Source organism: Entelurus aequoreus, linkage group LG04 (genome assembly GCF_033978785.1).
Source record: "Entelurus aequoreus isolate RoL-2023_Sb linkage group LG04, RoL_Eaeq_v1.1, whole genome shotgun sequence".
Classification (NCBI taxonomy): Eukaryota; Metazoa; Chordata; class Actinopteri; order Syngnathiformes; family Syngnathidae; genus Entelurus; species Entelurus aequoreus.
Window position 1 is genome coordinate 53717698 of NC_084734.1, and position 20849 is coordinate 53738546.

The 20849-nt window shown below is 39.8% G+C and overlaps 1 protein-coding gene and 2 non-coding genes across 3 annotated transcripts in view; all 3 read left to right on the forward strand.

The window, feature by feature from the left end:
* The window catches only part of polr1a (RNA polymerase I subunit A), a 73854-nt gene that overhangs the window by 28433 nt on the left and 24572 nt on the right, over window positions 1-20849 (forward strand). Inside the window, exons 17-24 of the mRNA XM_062045305.1 lie at window positions 8258-8407; window positions 8476-8659; window positions 8738-8820; window positions 14130-14288; window positions 15780-15878; window positions 15974-16126; window positions 16219-16301; window positions 20064-20229. Of these exons, the coding sequence (XP_061901289.1) occupies window positions 8258-8407; window positions 8476-8659; window positions 8738-8820; window positions 14130-14288; window positions 15780-15878; window positions 15974-16126; window positions 16219-16301; window positions 20064-20229 (1077 nt within the window). The remainder of the gene's footprint in view (window positions 1-8257; window positions 8408-8475; window positions 8660-8737; window positions 8821-14129; window positions 14289-15779; window positions 15879-15973; window positions 16127-16218; window positions 16302-20063; window positions 20230-20849) is intronic.
* LOC133649292 (small nucleolar RNA SNORA5) lies at window positions 8904-9040 on the forward strand. The gene has a single exon (XR_009826035.1). It is a non-coding gene; the product is annotated as a small nucleolar RNA SNORA5 (small nucleolar RNA).
* On the forward strand, window positions 14622-14757 carry LOC133649290 (small nucleolar RNA SNORA5). Its single transcript, XR_009826033.1, has one exon. It is a non-coding gene; the product is annotated as a small nucleolar RNA SNORA5 (small nucleolar RNA).

A 20849-nucleotide genomic window follows, 5' to 3' on the forward strand; every position in this document is an offset into this window, starting at 1 on the left:
CTAGACATAGGGAGGCCTGAAAATAAAACGTTACAGTAATCGAGACGGGATGTAACGAATGCATGGATAATGATCTCAGCATCGCTTGTGGACAAAATGGGACGAATTTTAGCGATATTACGGAGATGAAAGAAGGCCGTTTTAGTAACACTCTTAATGTGCGACTCAAACGAGAGAGTTGGGTCGAAGATAATACCCAGATTCTTTACCGAGTCGCCTTGTTTAATTGTTTGGTTGTCAAATGTTAAGGTGGTATTTTTAAATAGATGTCGGTGTTGAGCAGGACCGATAATCAGCATTTCCGTTTTCTTAGCGTTGAGTTGCAAAAAGTTAGCGAACATCCATTGTTTAATTTCATTAAGACACGCCTCCAGCTGAATACAATCCGGCGTGTTGGTCAGCTTTAGGGGCATGTAGAGTTGGGTGTCATCAGCATAACAGTGAAAGCTAACACCGTATTTGCGTATGATGTCACCTAGCGGCAGCATGTAAATACTAAAGAGTGCAGGGCCAAGAACCGAACCCTGGGGAACTCCGCACGTTACCTTAACATAGTCCGAGGTCACATTGTTATGGGAGACACACTGCATCCTGTCAGTAAGATAAGAGTTAAACCAAGACAAGGCTAAGTCTGTCATCCCAATACGCGTTTTGATACGCTCTAATAAAATATTATGATCAACAGTATCGAAAGCGGCGCTAAGATCAAGAAGCAGCAACATAGATGAAGCATCAGAATCCATCGTTAGCAATAGATCATTAGTCATTTTTGCGAGGGCTGTCTCCGTAGAGTGATTTGCCCTGAAACCGGATTGAAAAGGTTCACAGAGATTGTTAGACGCTAAGTGTTCATTTAGCTGCTGTGCTACAATTTTTTCGAGGATTTTCGAGATAAACGGAAGGTGGGACACCGGCCGGTAGTTTACCAGGAGATCAGGATCGAGATTAGGTCTTTTGAGTAGAGGATGAATAACCGCTTTTTTGAATGCTAGGGGAACAGTGCCAGAGGAAAGTGACAAGTTTATAATATTTAACACTGATGGACATAGTAATACCAAAAGCTCCTTGATAAGTTTCCCAGGAATTGGGTCAAGTAAACATGTTGTTTGTTTTGTCCCATTTACACATTTTGACAATTCCTCCAATGTTATTTCATCAAAGAGAGAGAAACTATTTTGGAGGGCGGTATCCGTCGTATATACAGTCGTATCTGTGTTAATAGAACCCAGTTGTAGCTGAGATGCATTGTCTTTAATCTCTTTTCTAATGACTTCAATTTTCTTATTAAAGAAATTCATAAAGTCATCTGCTGAGTGGGTGGAGCTACTGGGAGAAGTCCCTTGTTGGGTTAGCGATGCTACTGTACTAAACAGAAATTTAGGATCATTTTTGTTGAGGTGGATGAGATTTGAGTAATATTTAGCTTTAGCTGAGGTAAGCATGCGTTTATAAGTTATTAAACTATCACACCATGCTTGATGGAAAACCTCAAGTTTAGTCGCACACCATTTGCGTTCCAGCTTTCTACATGATAATTTCTGGGCTTTAGTTTCTTCTGTAAACCATGGGGTACGCCTTTTAGGGGCCCTTTTTAGCTTTAGCGGTGCTACAATATCAATGGTGTCGCGCAGGGCGTCATTAAAGTTGTTAGTGAGGTTATCAATAGAGCCCACATAATTTGGGAATGGTGCCATTACCGAAGGCAGTAGGTCAGTAAGAGTCGTCGTTGTGGCAGCATTAATGTTGCGGCTGCTATAGTAGTTATTATTATTATTATTAGTTTGTTGACAATGAATCAGAACTTCGAATTTTATAAGGTAATGATCGGACATTACTTTAGTGTACGGGAGTATCGTAACTTTAGAGGTGGTGACACCCCTGACAAGCACTAGATCTATCGTATTACCGTTGCGATGCGTGGGTTCATTTATTATTTGTGTAAGACCACAGCTATCAATTATAGTCTGGAGCGCCACGCATGGAGGGTCCGATGGGGTATTCATATGGATATTAAAGTCCCCCATTATGATTATATTGTCGGCGTGCGTCACTAGATCAGCAACAAACTCTGAGAATTCACTGATGAAGTCCGAATAGGGCCCAGGGGGGCGGTAGATAACAGTCAGGTGGAGAGGCAGCGGTGTGACAAACCTCAAAGTGAGCACCTCAAACGAGTTATATTTATTATTTAGGTTAGGTGTAAGATTATAGTTTTCATTGTATATTAGTGCGACACCCCCTCCCCTTTTAAGAGGTCGGGCAACATGTGTATTGGTATAGCCAGGAGGAGATGCTTCATTTAGCGCAAAAAAATCGTCTGGTTTGAGCCAGGTCTCGGCGAGACCAACAACGTCAAGTTTGTTGTCTCTAATGACTTCATTAACTAATAGCGTTTTGGAAGATAATGATTTTATGTTTAAAAAGCCCATATTATAGGTAGTGGGCTGTTTTGAGGATTGTTTGTTGAAATTATCCGAAGTAGCAATATTAATAATGTTGCGTTTATTATGCGTATTGCACTTTAAATAGTTTCGACCATATCTAGGAATTGATACGACGGGGATATTCAGATTGTTTGCTTGATGTTGCGATAAGCTGAACGCATCATAGTTAGCTACCTCAGTACAATGTATGTCTGCCTCTGACATGGTCACAAAAGAAAAAACATTATGTGAGTTGTGTTTTATTCTAAGAGAATTGCTATGTGTGCAGGGATTATCCAGCCTGACGCCGGCTAGTTCTAGTTTAAATGGCTTCTTACCCGGAGACTCCACGCTTCTTTAGTTAGCTTTTCTCTTTGTTGTTCGCCCAGCTCGGCATCCCCGCTTCTGCTTCCGCTCGCACCGCCTATGTCGTCTCCATTGGCGGTCACCGCTAGCACTTGACTCCGCTGCTACAAAGGCCGCTCGATGTAGCCCACGAAGTATTCCCATGCTAGCGAGGAGGTCCACCGTACATGCATCTTTCAGTCTATAACGACCCGATCCATCCACATCCAGAATTGTCTGTCGGTCATATGTGATCACAGAGTGTTCACGCTTTGAGCCAGCCATGAAATTGACAGAAATGACGGGTGTTTTTTGCCAAATCGCTCTACACTCCCAAGAGCGTTAGCAGAGCCGCTGCATTCCCATGCGCCGCCATTTTCTGTAGTTGAAACACAACATTGAAAAGGAGCAGCAACTTTAGTGTTACATGTTATTTTCACCATCTGCTTCAGCTCACCAGTAATCCTGCCCTGAATGAAGACTTGCAGCTACTCAGATGATCTATGTGACTGTATTGGTTCCGACTGGGAGAATAAACACACCCACTAATTTAATCAGAAAAGGCATTTTTATACCTAAATATTAGAGATGTCCGATAATATCGGCCTGCCGATATTATCGGCCGATAAATGCTTTAAAATGTAATATCGGAAATTATCGGTATCGTTTTTTTTTATTATTATTGGTATCATTTTATTTTTATTTTTATTTTTTATTTTTCATTAAATCAACATAAAAAACACAAGATACACTTACCGTACAATTAGTGCACCAACCCAAAAAAAAAACCTCTCCCTCATTTACACTCATTCACACAAAAGGGTTGTTTCTTTCTGTTATTAATATTCTGGTTCTTACATTATATATCAATATATATCAATACAGTCTGCAAGGGATACAGTCCGTAAGCACACATGATTGTGCGTGCTGCTGGTCCACTAATAGTACTAACCTTTAACAGTTAATTTTACTCATTTTCATTAATTACTAGTTTCTATGTAACTGTTTTTATATTGTTTTACTTTCTTTTTTATTCAAGAAAATGTTTTTAATTTATTTAGGTTATTTTATAAATTTTTTAAAAAAGGACCTTATCTTCACCATACCTGGTTGTCCAAATTAGGCATAATAATGTGTTAATTCCACGACTGTATATATCGGTATCGGTAATTAAGAGTTGGACAATATCGGATATCGGCAAAAAGCCATTATCGGACATCCCTACTAAATATTTTTTATCAGACTTTTTGTTTGTGTCTGCAAAGATTCCACTCCACTGATATAACATGTTCTAAAAAAAAAACTTTGCAGACACTCAATGTTCTTTTTGTTTGTTTGTGGATAAAAAACATTTTGTTTCTGAAATAATCATTGAACTTCTTTTATGTGTTGGGACACATTATTTTACAGTACCTCAAATTTAAACTGCACTTTAATTTATTTTCATTTAATATACTGTAAGATACAAAATCTGGGTTACTGCACAAAGCACTGGGGAAAGGCACTCATGTATTCAAGTAATTAAAGAATACAAATAATAACTTACCATTTGAAATTGTTTAGTACATGTTAACTTGAAATAAAAGTCTTATGGTAATCACTACACCAATTATACTTTGTTTACTACATGAATGTTTGTGATGACAAGCAAAAAAACAAAATAACTTTGACAGGCAAAAAACTTGTTCTCTTTACTCACACAAAACGTACTGAAAAATAAGCAAACCCGTGGCTCTAAAACCAGTTTCGTATATATATATATATATATATATATATATATATATATATATATATATATATATATATATATATATATATATATATATATATATATATATATATATATATATATATATATATATGTCTTAATTAGATTATCCAAAAAATAGTGCTCGATACCGTGGTAGAGCGTAATATGTATGTGTGGGAAAAAAATCTCCTGAGGATTGAGGAAATCCCTCATGAAACAGGCCTGTAGAGATGAAATAGTCTTGTGATTTTTTTTCCCACACATACATATATATATATATATATATATATATATATATATATATATATATATATATATATATATATATATATATATATATATATATATATATATATATATATATATATATATATATATATATATATGTATATGTATATGTATATATATATATATATGTATATATATGTATATGTATATATATATATATATATATATATATGTATATGTATATGTATATATATATATATATATATATATATATATATATATATATATAAACAGGATGACAGTTGTTAGCATATATTACCTCGATCAAACATGGTGGAAACGTTTGTTGCAAGATACTTCAGTAGTACACTGTAGGGATGCGGTACCCAGTATATCCTGCTCGGGACAATCTGCATTATTAATAAAATGTAAAACAATTGTGACATTGATATCGGATGATACACTATATTGCCAAAAGTATTTGGCCACCCATCCAAATGATCAAAATCAGGTGTTCTAGTCACTTGGCCGGCCACAGGTGTATAAAATCAAGCACTTAGACATGGAGACTGTTTCTACAAATATTTGTGAAAGAATGGGCCGATCTCAGGAGCTCCGTGATTTCCAGCGTGGAACTGTCATAGGATGCCACCTGTGCAACAAATCCGGTCGTGAAATTTCCTCGCTCCTAAATATTCCAAAGTCAACTTATAAGGAAATTGAAGAGTTTGGGAATAACAGCAACTCGGCCACAAAGTGGTAGGCCACGAAAACTGACAGAGAAGGTTCAGCGGATGCTAAAGCGCATAGTGCAAAGAGGTCGCTGACTTTCTGCACAGTCAGTTGCTACAAAGCTCCAAACTTCATGTGACCTTCCAATTAGCCCACATACAGTACGCAGAGAGCTTCATGGAATGGGTTTCCATGGCTGAGCAGCTGAGTCTAAGCCATACATCACCAAGTCCAATGCAAGGCGTCGGATGCAGTAGTGTAAAGCATGTAACCACTGGACTCTAGAGCCGTGGAGACACCTTCTCTGGAGTGATGAATCACGCTTTTCCATCTGGCAATCTGAGGGACGAGTCTGGGTTTGGAGGTTGCCAGGAGAACGGTACATTTCGGACTGCATTGTGCTGAGTGTGAAATTTGGTGGAGGAGGAATTATGGTGTGGGTTTGTTTTTCAGGAGTTGGGCTTGGCCCCTTAGTTCCAGTCCCACATTTTGGACAATTCCATGCTCCCAACCTTGTGGGAACAGTTTGGAGCGGGCCCCTTCCTTTTCCAACATAACTGCACCAGTGCACAAAGCAAGGTCCATAAATACATGGATGACGAGTCTGGTGTGGATGAACTTGACTGGCTTTTGATTGATTGATTGATTGGCCTGCACAGAGTCCTTTGGGATGAATTAGAACAGAGACTGAGAGCCATGCCTTCTCGACCAACATCAGTGTGTGACCTCACCAATGCGCTTTTGGAAGAATGGTTGAATATTCCTATAAACACACTCCGCAACCTTGTGGACTGACATCATATTGAACCCTATGGGTTAGGAATGTGATGGCACTTCAAGTTCATATGTGAGTCAAGGCAGGTGGCCAAATACTTTTGGCAATATAGTGTATGAATACATTTATAGTGATAATTTTTTTAACCATATCACCCAGGCCTCATACCTTGTTACTTCCAGAAGTTCAAACTTTACATTTTCTCAAATGTTTTTGGGAGGCTATTTTTTTGCCAAATGTAATGGATATTTTTTTATTTAAGTAAAAGGCTGGCATCATAACAATACTTAATATATCCACAAGGGATGTTCTGATCAGGGTTTTTATGCTACTGATCATCCGTGACCGAGTTTGGCAGATACCGACAGGGCCACCCCGTCCCCTATATACAGATCACACGCTGTGCGGAAGGCCCCGAGATTCATGGGTGGAAGAAGCACATTAAAATGTCAGTTAATGAATGACAGTGCGCTTCATAGGAGATTTTACCACTAACATATTCCTTGCCACTTCCTGCTCTGGCACTGATAAGAATATAATGGCAAATTTCCTGAGATATCCTCACTCTCCCCTGTGGCAGGCAGCGTGTTACTGCCACATATATACTGGGTTCAATGGAGTTGTCAGGAAGGCTTGCAAATCTATGTTTTAAGTATGATAAATGGGTTATTTTGCTCTAATTAATGAACTGTTTATTTCCCATTAATTTGTTTTAGTACCAAACATGCATCAAATAAAATGTTGATATAAAATTGGCCGCACGGTGCTGTTTATGGTTAGCATGTAGGTCCACAGGCAGGAGATCTAGGTTCGACTTTCCGTTTGAACATCTCTGTGAGGAGTTTGCATGTTCTCGCCGTGTGTTTGAGTTTTCTCCTGGTACTCCGATTTCCAAAAATATGCATGTTTGGTTAACTGTAGGTATGAATGTTAATGGTTGTTTGTCTACATGTGCCCTGCGATTGGCTGGCAACAGGTCTAACGAAATGAAGTGCTATACAAATTAGCAACGTGTGAACCCCCCTAAGCACATATTTCTTGTCTCGTTTCAAGCTACCCTAGCTTGCTTAGTGATTCGTATGCCTGCTCCTGGCTTGCTCTTACTTGGTGTGTAACATATTTAATTAGCTTTGTTCACTGGTCCTCTCGTGATGATGATAATAATTGTATTTGATGATTGGTATCTTAGGGGAGTGGCTCCTCACTATTTATGAACGAACAAACAGTTAGCTGCTAGCCGCCTCTGTCAGCCAAGGGACCAAAAATATAAAGGCATTAATCAAAAATGACGATCTTCAAGAATACTACTGACCACACATACCTAATATCCACTCTTCAAGTGCTTAGGAGTGTTAATAGCCTGGCAAATGTTGCCTTCTCGAGGCAAGTATTTTAAGAGCTGCTTGTTACAACAAATGTCATCTGACTGACAAGTTTGCCTATTAGAGAAATTAAATATAAGAGATTTGCATAAACCTGTACATAGAAGTCAAAATTGCATAATTGGACATGATGCATTTGCGAAAGTCAGTAAAACTCTTGAAAAGCAAAACAAATACTTAGAACTACAGATCAACTTTCTTCTATCACTGCTTTTTGTTGTTTTTGCATCTGCTTGAGAAGAGCGAGGTGTGCCTTTGTCAGTTTATAAAAGTCTCCTAGATTTAGCGGTGAAATATAGTTGTTTTTTTTTTAAGCGTATTTAAAAGGGTTTGATTACTGCCTAAATATAGAGTGACAAAGTCAGTAAGTTGGCAACACTGATCTATATTGCTCTGTCTTCTTATTCTCTGGCGGACCAGGTGCGTTGTAATGTGTAGATGTATTGAACCGATAGTGCCATATCTATATGTGATGGCCCGCTTTTCACCTTCCTTTTTTTATTTGACGCACTGCCATCAGAAGAGCCTGCTTCATGTCTGGCAGACATAACTAAGGGATAAAAAGTAAACTAATAAGTAAAACTGTTACGACTTGATGTGACTAAGGTGTTATTTCTTATAGGTGGTGTCTACCCTTCTCCTGAATGTTATCCCAGAAAAGGCTGTTCCTCTAAACCTGGTTGGGAAATCGAAAATCCCTAGCAAAGCATGGATCCAAGTTCCTCCACGGGCAGTTCCAGGTTACCGACCTGACAGCATGTGTGACTCGCAGGTGCATACACACATGTTGTAAGATGAGATTTAACAAGTTACTTATCAAAAGTGTCGTCGTCCTCTCAGGTGGTGATCCGCCGAGGTGAGCTGCTAGTGGGAGTTTTGGACAAAGCTCACTATGGCTCCTCCGCGTATGGTCTGGTCCATTGTTGCTATGAGCTTTATGGAGGCGAGATGAGTGGTCAACTACTCAGCTGTCTGGCCAGACTCTTCACTGCTTACCTTCAGTTATACAGAGGATTCACTTTGGGTAAATTTAGATAAAGGAGGCGTGTTTTTGTTGTTTTTTGCCACTGACAGTCGCACAGATACGTCTTTTTCTGTTCAGGTGTGGAGGACATCCTGGTGAGACCAGGTGCCAACAAAAACAGGAGAAATATTATTCAAGACTCTTTGAAGCTTGGTACAAAAGTAAGTTATTTTTAGTTCCTTTCAGCTCATCCTAATTATTACGAGCAATATCTGACAGCTGTAAGACACTTACAGAAATGCATCGCAGCCTTGTCAAATTCAGTGCATTCTCCTCAGTGGGTGTCACTGGCCAAAATGGCTGCCACAGTGAAGGTGTAGTTAATATGCCACATTGTGCTCTCAACACAGCCACTGGGGTACTTATAAACTACACACAAATGCTAACTATTACATCTTGGAGTATTTAAAGCAGGGGTGTCCAAACTATGGCCCGCAGGCCAAATGCGGCCCGCCACCATCTTCAGTCTGGCCTGCGAGATGTCAGAAGTTTAATAAGGAGTTTGGCCCGCGATACGCCTTGGTGTTTTTTTCAGAAATCCATAAATTCGTTGCACCGTGTAGGAAAAAAGTAGCAGTTTATAATCCGAAATTTACGGCAGTTTTGTGTTGTTGTTCAGTCTGTTAGCTATAGATTGCTTAAATCAATCAACTTAATGCAAACTGAAGTGTCTCTTATCCATTTCTTGATCCAACATTCTTTATTCTGGTACAAATGGCTGTTGTTACATCACAATCTCTGCTTTGTGGCGAAAACAAAGTATTGTAGCGTGTGCGTGCGTGAGCAAGCATCCATATGATAGTGTATTGACGATTATTCTGGAAAATAGGGCTTTAATGCAAGTTGTACTGTATTTTTACATGTTTAACAAACTTCCCTCTTAAATATGAAATTAATATGCAGACTTAAATCTTTGTGATCGTCGATTACATGTAAAAACAGCTGTGTAAATGTGATCAGCTTGAGCGCACAGGCACTCCATCTGAATAAGACCGCACACAGAGTTGAAATGAACAAATAATAATTTAAAACGAAAACAAGTTTTGTCTTAAAATTGCATAGTGATTTAGATATCAAATTTATTTAGATACATTATCTAATTACATTACATCAGCTGGAATAGGCTTAAGCCACACCCGCTACCCTGAGAGGGACAAGCGGTAAAAAATGTATGGATGGATATGTTTTATATCGATGTCACTACACTAAGTTGAGAACTGTATAAATATATATTGTACATACATTTTGTGTGTATATGTAGTTTGTGTACATAGTGTTTGTGTACATATATGTATGTACGAATGTTAATATATGTATGTGTATATTTGTGTGTACGTGTATATTTATGTATGTGTATATACATATATGCATATACACGTGCATATATACACACATTTATGTGTATATTTGTATAGTAATATGTATGTATATATATTGTGGCTGTCAAGTAATAATTTTTTTAATCAATCCAATCCAATCCACTTTATTTATATAGCACATTTACACAACAAGAATGTTTCCAAAGTGCTGCACAGCCATGTTAAAAACAATATTAAAAACAATATTATGCTACACCAATGACTGAATAAAAACAAAGGATAAATGAATAGAAAACCAATACAGAGACAATATAAAAAATAAATATGATTAAAAACAATTTTAAAGGGTAAAACCAATTAAAACAGTAAAATAGACATCAAAATTTATAACCCTAACCCTAACCACACAGGCCAACAGAGGACAGAAGACCACACAACTCACGTAGTGTTAAAAGTCAAAGAATAAAAGTGGGTCTTAAGACGAGACTTAAAACACTCCACTGTGGAAGCAGTTTGAACATGGAGGGGCAGAGTGTTCCAGAGTTTAGGGCCGACCACAGAGAAGGCCCTGTCTCCCCTAGTTTTAAGTCTCGTCCTGGGCACCACGAGCTGGAGCTGGCTCTCTGACCTCAGAGCGCGCGCAGGAGTGTAAATTTGGATGAGGTCCGAGATATACTGAGGTGCCAGTCCATGTAAAGCTTTAAAAACAAACAGCAAGGATTTAAAATCAATTCTAAAATGAACAGGGAGCCAGTGCAAACTCCGAAGAATTGGGGTTATATGCTGGCGTTTCCTGGCCCCTGTTAAAAGTCGTGCTGCCGCGTTCTGGACTAACTGCAACCGGGAGAGAGCTTTTTGGCTAATGCCAGCATAAAGTGCATTGCAGTAGTCTAGGCGACTTGAAATAAAAGCATGCACGACTTGTTCAAAAAGGTTAAAAGATAAAAATGGTTTTACCTTTGCTAAAAGACGAAGATGATAAAAACACGATTTTAAAACGCCATTGACTTGTTTGTCAAATTTAAAATCGCTGTCTATAGTGACACCAAGGCTGGTGACTTTGGGACGCACATAATTTTGCAATGGTCCCAAATCAGTGAGGGCCAAAAACTGAAATTTCCGTTTTTCCCTCATTCATTATTAAAAAATTCTGGGCTAACCAAGCCTTGACATCACATAGACAGTTGAGAATTAATCATGATTAATCACAGTTCAAGATTGTGATTAATCGTGATTAATCACCGGTTATGATTTGTTGCATAAATACAATTTGCTTAGGAAAATACCCCAACAAATGGATACAAATGCAATTTGTTAGTCAGAATGTAATACTCATTTGCTTAAAACTTGGTGACAGTAAGTATAGTAAGAATGTCAAACTAGGCACAGTTGTACAATATGGAACACACCATTAAAGTCCAGACTGCAAATGATTTGCGCATGCTCGAACCGCTGCAATTCCTGCCCGGTGAGGATCTTTGCTTTGCTTGCGCAGCAACACCAGCTGACTGCCTGTGATTGCTTTGGAACAGAGAGGCTCACAGCACCACCCATCACTGCTTGTTGAGGACAGGAGTGCTGCGTGTCAGAGTCTCCAAGACACAAAAAAATCTCCAATAACACTGGAAAAAGTTGCTAGATTTGTCGCTAGTAGCTGTTTACAATAAAAAGTCACCAAGAGGATTAGAAATTTGCGAGGTTTAGCAACAATGTCGCCAAATTGGCAACACTGCATGCGGTGGCTGTCGATTCACAAAATACATTTTCTTTTTCTAGCTGGCTAAAATATTGTGTCAATTATTTTATAACATGTTCTTGTCGAGTCCTCAATTACAGAATAAATAGAAAAGGTTAAAACATTGTCATGCAGCAATATGAATACCATTAACTTGTACAACAAGTAATGTACAGAATATCAGAAGCATTTATTCAGGTAGAAATATCACAGATTATATTACAATCATGCTTTTATTGTCAAAGATGGTTGATAACGAGCCAGAATTTGTGTGATTAATGCGTGAAACTGGTATCCAAACAGGTTAGTGCATGTGCCTCACAATACAATGGTCCTGGGTTCGATCCCCGGGCTCAGGGTCTTTGTGTGGAGTTTGCATGTTCTCCCCGTGACTGCGTGGGTTCCCTCCGGATACTGCGGCTTCCGCCCACCTCCAAAGACATGCACCTGGGGATAGGTTGATTGGCAACACTAAATTGGCCATAGTGTGTGAATGTGAGTGTGAATGTTGTCTGTCTATCTGTGTTGGCCCTGTGATGAGGTGGTAACTTGTCCAGGGTGTACCCCGCCTTCCGCCCGAATGCAGCTGAGATAGGCTCCAGCACCCCCCGCGACGCCGAAAGGGACAAGCGGTAGAAAATGGATGGCTGGATGGGTATCTAAACATGGTGTAGCGCCTCCTCTGAATGCAAGTGCTCCTAAAGCAGGAATACAAATTCTGTATTGCTACAAAATACAAAATCTGGCTAGACAACACACAACAGGCATTTTTTTCATTGTCAATAAAAGCATGTTTATCCTTTTTGTGTTGAGTTAAAATAGCATAATGTTTAAAACACATTTATTAAACCAAATTGTTTATTCATGCTGTTTTTATCTGTCTAGGGTACCGTATTTTTCGGACTATAAGTCGCTCCGGAGTATAAGTCGCACGGGCCGAGAATGCATAATAAAGAAGGAAAAAAACATATATAAGTCGCACTGGAGTATAAGTGGCATTTTTTGGGGAAATTTATTTGATAAAACCCAACACCAAGAATAGACATTTTAAAGGCAATTTAAAATAAATAAAGAATAGTGAACAACATGCTGAATAAGTGTACGTTATATGACTCATAAATAACCAACTGAGAACGTGCCTGGTATGTTAACGTAACATATGGGAAGAGTCATTCAAATAACTATAACATATAGAACATATAGAACATGCTATACGTTTACCAAACAATCTGTCACTCCTAATCGCTAAATCCGATGAAATCTTATACGTCTAGTCTCTTACGTGAATGAGCTAAATAATAACATTTGATATTTTAGGGTAATGTGTTAATCCTTTCACACAAGTCGCTCCTGAGTATAAGTCGCAAACTATGAAAAAAAACTGCGACTTATAGTCCGAAAAATACAGTATACTCCGTAATGATGAAAAACGAAATAATATGTCTATCTGCGTTTAATTGCGATTAATTTTGAGTTGACAATGAGCAAAATGCAATATCACGATTAAATATTTTAATCGTTTGACAACCCTAATATATACTAATTATGTATATGTGTGCGTGTGTGTGTATATATATATATATATATACTGTGTATATATATATATATATATATATTAGGGATGTACGATAATGGCTTTTTGCCGATATCCGATATGCCGATATTGTCCAACTCTTTAATTACCGATATCAACCGATACCGATATCAACCGATATATACAGTCGTGGAATTAACACATTATTATGCCTAAGGTATGGTGAAGATAAGGTACTTTTTAAAAAAAATGTATCAAATAAAATAAGATAAATAAATTAAAAACATTTTCTTGAATAAAAAAGAAAGTAAAACAATATAAAAACAGTTACATAGAAACTAGTAATTAATGAAAATTTGTCAAATTAACTGTTAAAGGTTAATATTATTAGTGGACCAGCAGCACGTACAATCATGTGTGCTTACGGACTGTATCCCTTGCAGACTGTATTGATATATATTGATATATAATGTAGCAACCAGAATATTAATAACAGAAAGAAACAACCCTTTTGTGTGAATGAGTGTAAATGGGGGAGGGAGGTTTTTGGGGTTGGTGCACTAATTGTAAGTGTATCTTGTGTTTTTTATGTGGATTTAATAAAAAAAATAAAAACGATACTGATAATAAAAAAAACGATACCGATAATTTCCGATATTTCATTTTAACGCATTTATCGGCCGATAATATCGGCAGACCGATATTATCGGACATCTCTAATATATATATATTTATATTGTACTTGTATGTTTTATGTATGTGCTCTCGGCCCCCACGGGTCAAATTTAAGCCAAAATGTTTGGACAACCCTGATTTAAAGCATGTTCAGTGACTGCAACAATATTTGGTCCTCATCAGTAACTTATGTTTTTTGTATTTCAGGCCCTCCAGGCTGCATTCAACCTCCCTGCTAACGTAGATGAAACAGAAGCTAAGAGCCGCTGGCAGGATGCTCACCTCAACCCCGACCAGGGAGACTTCAGCATTGCTGACCACAAATTCAAAGAAGTGGCCAATCAAGTCAACAATGAAATTAACAAGGTAGCCTGTCAACTTTTATAAAATTAGAGTACTATTGCCACCATTGTGTCATTCATCACAGTAAATGCTCACTACTTACTTAGCAAAAATGATGGATGAAATAATACACACACATCAAAATCTAAAAAAAAAAAAAAAGCCTATTTTATACTCTGAAACCCTGTTATGCACTAACACATCGTAAATTTGTTTTTACAATAACATTTACAGGCATACCTGACAGTATTAGCATATATCGTGTTTTGTCAAATCTAGAAAATGTTGACTGAACTGACAAAGGGGAACCTTTGGTCAGTTTGTTGTGTTAATGCTTAATGCAGCATTGTAAAATATTGCAGCCTTGTCAAATTCAGTGCATCTTCCACGATGGATGTCACTGGCCAAAATGGCTGCTACATTAAAAGTGTAGTTCATGGGCCCTATTGTGCTCCAACATGGCCCTTGGGCATAAATATGTCTACACACACTTATGGAGTCTACAGAGATGAACTAAACTGGACACTTGTATTTTTTGTTATTTTTTACCTGGGTATAGGCCTTTGGCAATATAGCCTAAAAATCTCCCGATATAAAAAGGACAAAAATACAATTCTGCCACCCCAACACTTTTTAAAGAAACCAATAAATACAAATGACAGAGATCATTCAAAAGCAAGGTTCACTTTTATTTGATCAAAAACTAGTAGTTTACAGGAGACTTTTACTTTTACTCTTACTTTGAGCAAATAATTGTTTGTAAAGTTGTTCTTTTTAGAACATATATATATATATATTATCTTGCACTTTGCAGAAACAAAAACATAGCATTGCACATTGTTTGCAAATAAATAATAAACTCCAACATTGAGAGGACTTTATAGTTTCAGTAAGCGGATAAACTTAGGCTTTTCTGCTGTTTTTAAGGGCATAGTGCACCACATCTTTATTTTGGTGCAGAGCGACCGCTTACGTGATCGCGCTCCATCGTATTCCATTCTTACCATACATGGTACATTGAGTAAATATTTTCACCACAGTAAGCTGCTTTTTGAGCAGGAGTTTGTTCGTTGTCACAGGCTTTTTCATCTTGTAAAGAGTTGTATTTTCCCACTCTTTTTCAGATGCTGGAATACGTTTGTTTTGTTGTTGCCTTTTTTTAAACAAACTTTGCAGCGCACAGTCGCTTATTCTATGCCTTGTCGCAATTCCAAACCACTGATGACACTATTCTTTTCTTTGGGACAAGCTTCTTGATTTTGTTTGCATTTGCAGTAACCATGTTGTTGCTGTGTGTGTGAATCTCTATTAAGAAAATAACCGGGAGGGCCTAAGCTGTGGAAGCTTTTTTTGGGAAATAATGTGCAGGAGCAAGAGGAGAAAAACATTGACTTTATTTTCTTGAATCGTCTGCAACCAAAAAACTTGAGTTGTTCGATAAAATCAATTTTATTGCGTAGGTCTACCTGGGATTCATAATTCGTATGAAAACAACCTATCCTGTGCCTCTCCTAGGTTTGTATGCCAGCTGGCCTTCACACCTCTTTCCCAGACAACAACCTCCAGCTGATGGTGCAATCAGGGGCCAAGGGATCTACTGTCAACACCATGCAGGTATCCCTACATTGCTGCTTTAAATGAGATTTGCAAATGAGCTGATTCACTGCTCAAATATTCACACAGCATCATGATTTGTGTGTATGTGTTAGATCTCCTGTCTATTAGGTCAGATTGAGTTAGAGGGCCGTAGACCTCCACTGATGCCTTCTGGAAAGTCTTTGCCCTGTTTCCAGCCCTATGACCCAGCACCCTGTGCTGGGGGGTTTGTTTCCGGAAGGTTCCTTACAGGCATTAAACCACAGGTGTGTACGTGCGCTTCAATTTTTGGACAAAACACTGCAAGTTATTTTATATTATAGTATTAACTTTATAGCTTATGGATGTTAATTTTCAGGAATTTTTCTTCCACTGCATGGCTGGCCGAGAAGGACTGGTGGACACTGCTGTAAAAACTTCTAGATCAGGTTACCTGCAGAGGTAACCAAAGCCTCAAAAATACATACATCCACAGCTGATCTTCTGTGACATTATATTTGATTATTTATTAGGGGTATCTCGATTTGATATTGAAATTGGATATCGTTTCGATATCGGCAAAAAAAAGTATGGGATTATATCTGTTTGCATCTGAATGTAAATCTCCAATACAAGCGATCTGCTGCAATTGTCATGCAGTGTGATTACTTGTACAAAGCTTGACAGTCAGTTATGCCATGGTTTGTTTTTGCTTTGTTATTGTCAAAACTGCTGTGCATGTGTGTGAATGTGTGTTTTTGTCTCTTCTTTTATTATTTTCTTGTTTGTTTTGTTTTGTATAGCACTTTGTTTGCCACTTGCTTGTGCATGAAAAGTGCTATAGAAATAGTTTGATTTGATTTGAACATCTAAATGTCTTCCAGAAAGCACACACTATTTATTTTCGTCTATTTTAGTCAATATATTTATAAATGTAAACATGGGAGGATATATTGTGGCCACTTGGTGTTACAGAAAAACAATTATGAATGAATGAATGAATGATCTTTATTGTCATTGTGCATGTACAGGTACAGGTCCAACGAAATTTAGGTTGCTTCCCTAAGGTGCTTTGCCTTTTTTTTTTTAAAAAGAAGAAACCACACAATATACAAAAACAACACAATATACACAATATGCAATATGGCCTAAGACCACTCTAAGAGGCAATGTAAAAAAACCGAGACAGTAAAAAGTATAAAGTGACTAGTGAACTGACTAGAGAGGAGTAATGCTGGTTCCCAGTGTGCTGAGGGGGTGGGAGTCAGCATTTCCTACCTCCTATGCTGTGCAGGCATTTTATTTTGGATTAAAATATGTAAATAAATATGATAAATATTGTCCAGTTGGCGTGTAATCGCTGATTGCACAGTCCCGGATCGTGATTGACCGGTGGCATGAGTTTTTATTTTTATTTTTTTATTTTATTTTATTTTTTTACATTCCAGCTGCGTTTAGTGCAGTTATGGCCCGGGGGTAGAAACTGTTCTTGAGTCTATTTGTGCGGGTTCGCATGGTTCTGAAACGTCTGCCGGAAGGCAGCCGATCGAAGTGGCTGTTGCCGGGGTGGGATGGGTCCTTGAGTATGTTGGCTGCCTTCTTCAGGCAGCGGGAGTTGTACAGTTCTTCCAGGGAGGGGAGGGGGCACCCGATGATTTTTTGGGCCGATTTGACGACCCTCTGGAGAGCTTTCCTCTCTGCTGCTGTGCAGCTGCAGAACCATACGCAGATGCAGTATGTGAGGATGCTCTCCACAGAACAGCGGTAGAAGGACACCAGTAGATCCTGTCTCAGGTGGAGATTCCTGAGTACTCTCAAGAAGTAGAGCCTCTGCTGTGCCGTCTTGACGAAAGCCGTGGTGTTGGTCCTCCAGGACAGGTCCTCCTCCAGGTGAACTCCCAGGAAGCGTAGGGATGAGACTCTTTCCACACAGCCCCCCGTCGATGTACAGGGGCTGTATGGTAGTTTTTCTCCTCCTGCTGTCCAAGATCACTTCCTGGGTCTTGAGCTGGTTCAGCTTCAGGTTGTTCGCCCTGCTCAACACTGCCAGCTGCTCCACCTCGTCCCGGTATGCCGTCTCGTCGACCCCAGAGATGCAGCCCACCACTGTTGTGTCATAGGCAAACTTTATGATGTGATTGCCGGGGTGGGTGGCTGTGAAGTCGTGGGTGTAGAGTGAGTAGAGCAGGGGGCTCAGCACGCAGCCCTGAGGTGAGCCGGTGCTGAGGCTGAGGGCTGTGGAAGTGTGGGTACCCATCCTCACCCTCTGATGGCGGTCAGTCAGGAAGTCTTTAATCCAGAGACAGGTGGGGTTGAATATTCCGAGGTCTGCTAGCTTGGTCACCAGTCTGTCAGGTAAAATGGTATTAAATGCAGAGCTGAAGTCTACAAAGAGCAGCCGTACATAGCTCCCCCCCCCCCCCCCCCCCCTCCATGTGGGACATGGCGGAGTGGAGAGCCGTAGCGATGGCGTCCTCCGTAGACCTGTTGGCTCGGTAGGCAAACTGATGGGGGTCCAATGCGGGCGGTAGGGATGAGAGGATGTGGGTCCGGACCAGTTTCTCGAAACACTTCATTGTGATAGAAGTGAGTGCCACTGGCCGGTAAGTCGTTCAGACAGCTGACAGTGTTTTTCTTTTTGGGGACCGGGATGATGGTGGAGGTTTTCAGGCAGGATGGGACGGTGGCCTGGGACAGGGACCGGTTGAAGATGTCGGTGAGGACACCAGCCAGCTGATCAGCGCAGTCTCTCAACACCCGTCCGGAGACGCCGTCCGGTCCCGCAGCCTTCCTCGGGTTCACGGCTTTCAGTGTGCGTCTGACCTCGTGCTCCGTCACTGAAAGGGTGAGGCTGCTGTGGTCTGTCGAGTGAGGTGTGACTGCTGATTGAGGTGTGGCTTTTGGGTGAGGTGTTGCTCCTGAGTGAGGTGTGACTGCTTCCGATGGTGTTACCTCAAAGCAGGCGTAGAAGGAGTTCAGCTCCTCTGCCAGCCGGGGGTCTCCCCTGCCGGCCAGGGGGTTGCTGGGCCTGTAGTCGGTCATGTGCTGGACCCCTGCCATACCCTCCTGGAGTCGTTGCTTTGGAAGCAGTCCTCAATCTTTGTTTTGTAGTCCCCCTTAGCCTCCCTGATACCACGCTTCAGGCTGGCTCTGGCAGTGCTGTAGAACTCCCCGTCGCCAGATCTGAACGCGGTGTCCCTCTCCCTCAGCAGCCTCTGCACCTCTCTCGTCATCCACGGCTTTGTGTTGGAATAGACTCGGATGCGCTTATCCACAGTAACAGAGTCTGTGCAGTGTTTTATGTAGCCCAGTACTCCTGATGTGTATTTCTCCAGGTCCTCGTCTTCAAAGACCTCCCACGCAGTGGTGTCAAAGCAGTCTTGCAGCTTTTCAGTGGCACCTTTAGGCCAGGTTTTGATGGACTTTGTTGTGGTGGGAGCACTTATCCGGGTGGGGGTGTATGCTGGGATGAGTAGCAGGGATGTGTGGTCTGACTGGCCCATGTGTGCTAAAGGTTTAGCTCTGTAGCCCAGCTTAATATTGGAGTAAACCTTGTCCAGTGTGTTTTTGCCTCTTGTGGCACATTTTACATGCTGGTGTAGTTTGGGGAGCACTACCTTCAGGTTAGCATGGTTAAAGTCTCCTGCGATGATATGAGCAGCCTCCGGATACATGCTTTGTTGCTGGTTGATTGTATCATGCAGCTGACCTAGCGCCGTGCTAGCGTTAGCATCTGGCGCTATGTACACTGCGGTTAGCAACACAGCATTGTATTCCCTCGGCAGGTAAAAGGGCCGACATTTAATAGTCAGATATTCTAGATTAGGGGAACAGTGGCTACTCACAATGCTTGTGTGTGTTCCCCATGTGTCCTTTGTGAATATTAATTACCACTACAGGAATTACCACTACACTTCAACTTCAAGACAGCATAAGCCCATTTCAGACTGTTAATAATACTGTTACTGTTTTACATACCTACTATTGTTCACTGTTTGACTAATTTTACTTGATCAAGGCTTTTTTTTAACATTCCACACAATAAAATAATACAAGTATGATTCTTGCTGATATCATATTGAATCAATATCGGTATCGGCCAATACTCAAGGCTCCAATATCAGTATTGTATCAGAAGTGGAAAAACTTGTATCAGGACACCCCTATCATGTAATGTAATCATATTATTTATGTATTTTACTCATTATCTTGCTTCCTCTGTAGGTGTGTTATAAAGCACCTGGAGGGTTTGGTGGTACAGTATGATCTGACGGTGAGGGACAGCGATGGCTCTGTGGTTCAATTCCTGTACGGTGAAGATGGATTGGATATCTCCAAGACGCAGTTCCTGCAGGAAAGACAGTTTCCCTTCATAGAGGACAACTTGGAGGTAAATGCCAGGTTCTCCAATAAAAATGCCCTTCAGTAAGTGCTGTAAATCCATAACTTATTAGTGGTTTAAAGGGGAACTGTACTTTTTTTGGAATTTTGCCTATCATTCACAATCCCTATGTAAGACAAAACACGTATGTTTTACTTTTTTATGCATTCTAATTCGTAAAATACGACAAGTACGATGTGAATAATAATGCAGCTAATGGGAGTACACTATTACACCCTTAAATACACTTTTAAAAAAACATTCAAAAACTGCGAATAATACTCCATTTTCATCTTGTGATCTGAATATTAACCAAGTATTAGCGATTTTGTTATTATAAGCGTTAATGCAAACTATTTGTTGTGGCACAGTGATCAAAGCCAGCTAACTAACTTATGCAGCTACAGTATTGACATACTGAGCTGCTGCTGCGTTGCCTCTGAGTTGGTAAAAGTTAATTCCAGATTATAAATTATGCCTCTCACCTGGATAGTAGAAGGTTTCAGCCATAAACCGAGAAGTTGGTCAACTTACACATCCAACTTGTATAACAAGATTGCGAAAAAGACGCTCATTTTGCAGCATCTTTTTATTTTAACCTGCATGACTATTATGATTGATTCTTCATC